Here is a 4,890-nt window from a genome sequence, read left to right on the forward strand (position 1 = left end):
TCCCAAGGGTGAAGAGGACGCGCTGGCCTTTTTTGTTGGTTTGTTTTCCTCCTTATTTAAAAAAAAAAAATAATAATAATTTGCTGCCTAGTCATCTTCGTCGGTTTTCTGCTTCTTGGGATCGACGTCGTCATCCTGAGGGGAAAGCAAAGGTGTCAGGAGGGGGGACAGGGAGTGGGGCTGCTGAGGGGGGGGGTCTGGAGAGAGCCACACCAAGGCAGGCAGCGAGTCAGGAGATTGTTTGGGTCCCTCTCCCACCCCAAGGACAAGGGCAGGAACACAAGTGTTCCCCTGCCTCATGCAAAATCCCCTCCCACCGTCAACCTGGGGATCCCCCCCTCACCCCAGCCCACCCTGGGGCTCCCCAACCCAGGGCCAGTGGCTCCGTGCAGCCAGAGCGGGCACCCCGCTAACGAGGCCAGCGTATAAATGGAAGTGGGCTGGCTCCCTGGAGAGGGACGGGGAGGGAGCGTGTGGGTAGGGCGTTCCAGCCCCAGAGCCCAGCCCGGCCCCCCGATCCTCCTCCCCAAACCCTCTGGTGACACAGGTGGCTCCTAGGGGATGGCCAGTCTTCCTACCTCATCGTCCTCAGCTGCCCGTTTGCCTGTGGCTCCCTCAGCTTCGTCGTCTTCATCACCGTCCTCCTCCTCACCTGCACGGAACAGGAACATGAGACCCATGTCCCTCCCCTCTCTGGGGTTATTCCTGCCTCAGCCCCACACCATGATGTCCAGAGTCCCACCTCCCCGGCTGGCATGGCCCCTGTGCAGGTGCCTGAGGACATGGGGGCTTTTGGAGCACCCCCCAACTGACTTTGACTTGACCCACCAAGGGGGACCTTAAGTTTGGCAGCACCGAGCCCAGCTCACACCTGCCTTTGTGCCACAGGCAACGGGATGTCAAAACCAGCACCTACTGTGAGCACTGAAATCATGGCAAAAAATATTTAAAATAAAAAAAAAAAAAAGGGGAAGGAAGAAACTCTTTCTAGTGGCTGCTCTGCCCAACCGCTGCTGATTACTTCTGCTTCCCTTCGCAGCTATTAGTCCATCTTTAATGAGTTAAGAGAGCCAGAACGCATTAGTTCTGAGTCAGAACACTTTCTAATTATCAGAACGGCAAACAAATGCTACCAACTTCTCTTCTCCACCAGAGAGGAGGGAGGACGAGCAGAGAGAGCTCTGGGCTTTGACCCACTTTGTGTTCAAATAGGCCAGTGGATCAGAACGACCGAGTCTATCGCCTTCGGCCGCTTTTGGGGGGTCGAGGGCAAGACCGGAGGCGGAACAACCTCTGGGCTGCTGAGATGAGTCTCTTGCATAAGAGGAGACCCTACTAAAACTTATAGAGCGTTAAGGCCAGTAAGCTGGCTTTAAACCACCGCCACGAGCCACACGTATAGACAGCCGGGGGGATTAAGGTCAGCCCATCCTCCTCCCTTCCCCTCTCCTCTCCCCGGCCTGTGCCCAGCCACGGTGTGGCACACGCGGCGGGAAGGGCCAAGATTAGCTCCCGGTGATGGATCAACACCCCGGCAGCCATCACATGCACGGGGCCAACCAGCCGGTCAGGTGACAGCGCCAAGCTGATTGGGAGCATTTTTAGTTCTTTGAGCTGCTTTAAAGCAAAGCAAATAATGAGATGGGATAGGGAGAAGGGTGAGAAAAAAATATACCCTCGAGCCGCCCAACTCTGGGATGGAGTTTGGCTGCACGTGCTGGAAACAAAAGAGCTGATGCAAGCTGTGCTCGCTGCCTTTAAATCTCTCTCCTGCAGCGTTCTGCTGCTCAGGTGCAGCTCTCGGGCAGGGATCACCCAAGGGCAGCAGGCAGGGACAGGGATGGGCAGAGCTGTGCGGGATCCCGGGGAGGCGATGGAGCCTCCAAGCACTGTGTGCCAAACCGTGACTGCGGGCACTGGGGGACCGAAGCTCCCCGGGTTTGTCACAGCAGTATCCAAGCAACACTTCCACCCCACACACGCCTGCAGCACACGCATCCTCCTCCTGCCCGAGGGGAGCAAGGAGAGGCAAGTATTCCCCCCCTCTCCCATCCTTAAGCAGGGCTGGAGGGAGGTGGGCTCAGGACAGCACATGGCAGCACTGTGCTCCGTCCCCAAGGGTTCAAATCCCGAGTATGGAGGAGGCTATGATTCCCAGATTTTCCTAGCAAGTCGGTTCCAAAGGAACAGGCTGCTGAGAGCAGAGCACTCCCCCAAAGGAGGCAGCTTTTCCCACTTACACCGTCTGAACAGGCCCCGATCTAGTGGTCACTGAATTCCCAGCCCTGTCCCTGCCTCCCAAAACCAACCAACAAGGTTAGTAGGTCAGCATGGAAACCAAAAATTCACAGGGGATTAACCTAGTAACAGCTAATCAAGGGCCCCGAGTTCATTTCAGCATAACAAGAATGGTTTTCTCTCAGCCTTAACGAGCGATAAAAATAAACAATGTTATTCATCCAAGTAGATCTTGGGGGAAAAAAAAAAAATAATAGCGGGGAGGGTGCGAAGTGATTCAGCAAGTCACTGCTGGATTTCTGGTTGCTGCTGCCAAAACCCACTTCCAGGCTGGGTCAGGTGAGGAAGCAGGGGAGGGCAGGGAGATGTGGGACACTGTGGACGGGGCAGGTTCAAAGCAAGCCTGTCTGCTGCCGTTGGAGGAGCAGGGAAGAGCTGCAGGTTCCTCTGCCTGGCCCAGGAAAGGGCCAGGAAATGGGCTCACATCAGCCTCTCAGCATGCCGAGGAACAAGAATGGTGTGTCCCATCCTCCATGCCTGGGCCAAGTCATGGCCATCCAGGGCTGTCCCCATCCCACCGGCTGGCCACTTGTGTCTACAGCCGCCGCCGTGATCGCAGGAGTCAAGGGCAGGTTTTACTCCTCGCACGGAAGGGCTAATGCGCTTATTGAGCGCCGCGGTACGGTGCCGTCTGGCTGCAGGAGGGAGGAAGGAAGGAAGGAATCTGCCCTCAACCTGCTGGAAGGGATTCAAGGCTGACTTCACTCCCAGCGCCGGTGGCCCGGGCGAGCGAGGAAGGACTGAGCCCAGCTGGTGGGAGCCACCCGGCCACAGCCGCGAGGGGGAGACGCTGCTCTCCTTCCTCTGCTTCTCAGGAGCCTGCTGGCCAGGGCAGGAGGCAGCCCTGGGCTGAGGGGAACAAAGAAAAGTTACCATCACCTTCTTCCTCCTCGTCCTCTTCCTCGCCACCTTCCTCTTCCTCTTCGTCTACTTCGTTGTCGGCCTCCTGCTCTCCATTTTCCTCGTTCTCCTTGGCAAGACAAAACATCACTTAAAAAAAAAATGCACTGGGGAAGGGAGAAGGGGGAAGAGATGTTCAGCAGAAGTGTGTGTCCCCACTTTTCCTGCCTAAAGCAAAGCACCAGCCCCCCAGGAGCCCCGGGAACCCATCCCACTTCCCCGCCTGCCTCCACACGATGCCGGCAGCCCAGGCACAGAGGGACAAGCCTGGAGTAACTTCGGGCTGCAGCTTGAAGGCCAAGACAAAAGACTACAGATGCTCTTGTGACACAATGAAACACAGCAGAGTGAATTTCCCCCAGCGCCTTAAAAATAGGAAACCAAGCAGTTTACTTGTACACAATGTGTTTCCCCGCTCAACTGATTGTAACACTGTAAACCCAAGGTTTGGGTGGCTTTTTTTTTTTCCCCCCTTTTTCTCCCTCTCTCCTTTTCCAGTGCCTAGGAAGGTGTTGGCACTGGATACAACCTCACACAGCTTTCGGGGAGCAGATCCAAGCCCAGCCCTCCCTTTCCACACACACATGAACTGCCCACAGGCTGGGGAGCGACTGCTGAAGCCGAAGCCCCAAAGGGTTGAGGGCACCGCACAGCAGAGCAATGCCACTTGGAGGGGTCCCCTCTCTCCGGCAGGGCTGGGGACAAGCTCACAGCAAAAGTAAGAAGGGAGAGGAAAATAACAAAGGCGTTGGCGTTAAGGGCTGCCTCTCCCTGCAGGTTGTAGCAATACTCACAGCGTTGCCGTTGGCCGGTGCATCTCTGCCATTTTCTGTTTCTTCAACAACTTCCTTCTTCTCTTTTAGATCCTGGAAGGAGCAGAAAAGCAGAGAAGTCACCCTGATTCCAGATGCCTGCATCAGAGAAGCTGCAGATCAGGTGTGAAAAACCCAGTCCGAGAGCGAGCAGGAGCTGGTTTCTCTTCACACCCATTTGCTCTGCGATTTGGTTGCCACGTTCCGGGCTCCTCCTTGGGAACGGGAGAGTGTGGGGGCGAATCTCAATCCAAGTCGGCCTTGCCAGAGAGCAGCTATCTTAAAAAAGAGACTGCTCTGTTTCACCTCCGAGCTCCCAAACACACAGAGCTGGCCGCCTGCATATGCTCAACAGCAGCAGGGCTGGCTGATTGCCCATCTTAGCACAGTCCACGCAAGCTCCTGCAATGCCACCAAGAGCCAGCCGCCCCGTCACACTTAGGGGTTCTGCGGCCCCAGGGCTGAGGACATCTACAGCTGCTCGGCACCTTCCCAGCAGGAGCAAACCCCATGGGCTCATTAGCAGAGACCCTGCATGGTCTCTGCCCTGCCTGGGGGTGCAGAAAAAAAAAAAAAAAAAACACAGGGCAAACACTGCACGCCTGGTCTCTCTCGTCAGCGAGAGAGAGAGAGGAGACTCCAGGATCCAGCTCACAGCTTTAAGTGTAACAGGATGGGGTGGGGGAAGAAGTTCTATTTTTACACTGCTCTGAGAGCCGTGCCTGGCTAGTTCAGTTCAAACCTCCACCGCGAGCTGAGCGGGAGGAGAGCAGGAGCTTGTGTGTTTTTGCTATTGATCACTGTCAAAATGTCATGCCAAGTCGCTCGGCAAACAGGCTGAGAGGATCCAACTTTATGTTCCCGCATAAAGAACACTTGG

The 4,890-nt window shown here is 55.8% G+C and overlaps 1 protein-coding gene across 1 annotated transcript; it reads right to left on the reverse strand.

Moving 5' to 3' along the window:
• Positions 1 to 35: 35 nt before the first annotated feature.
• PTMA (prothymosin, alpha) lies at positions 36 to 4,130 on the reverse strand. The gene is made up of 4 exons (XM_014946056.1): positions 3,993 to 4,130; positions 3,178 to 3,268; positions 579 to 652; positions 36 to 135 (listed from the first exon to the last, which is right to left on the reverse strand). Exons 1-4 carry the CDS (start codon positions 4,113 to 4,115, stop codon positions 88 to 90), a joined length of 336 nt encoding a protein of 111 aa, XP_014801542.1. The 5' UTR covers positions 4,116 to 4,130; the 3' UTR covers positions 36 to 87.
• Positions 4,131 to 4,890: the final 760 nt, after the last annotated feature.

Source organism: Calidris pugnax, unplaced genomic scaffold, assembly GCF_001431845.1.
Source record: "Calidris pugnax isolate Ruff unplaced genomic scaffold, ASM143184v1 scaffold111, whole genome shotgun sequence".
Lineage (NCBI taxonomy): Eukaryota > Metazoa > Chordata > Aves > Charadriiformes > Scolopacidae > Calidris > Calidris pugnax.

What these genes read in the sequence shown, in the direction of transcription:
- PTMA (XM_014946056.1), bottom strand. Translation starts at nt 4,115, where the DNA reads ATGCAGGCATCTGGAATCAGGGTGACTTCTCTGCTTTTCTGCTCCTTC. An exon ending in CACCGGCCAACGGCAACGCT is followed by an intron (nt 3,269 to 3,992) that starts GTGAGTATTGCT and finishes TGTCTTGCCAAG; the next exon opens with GAGAACGAGGAAAATGGAGA. An exon ending in AGAGGACGAGGAGGAAGAAG is followed by an intron (nt 653 to 3,177) that starts GTGATGGTAACT and finishes TGTTCCGTGCAG; the next exon opens with GTGAGGAGGAGGACGGTGAT.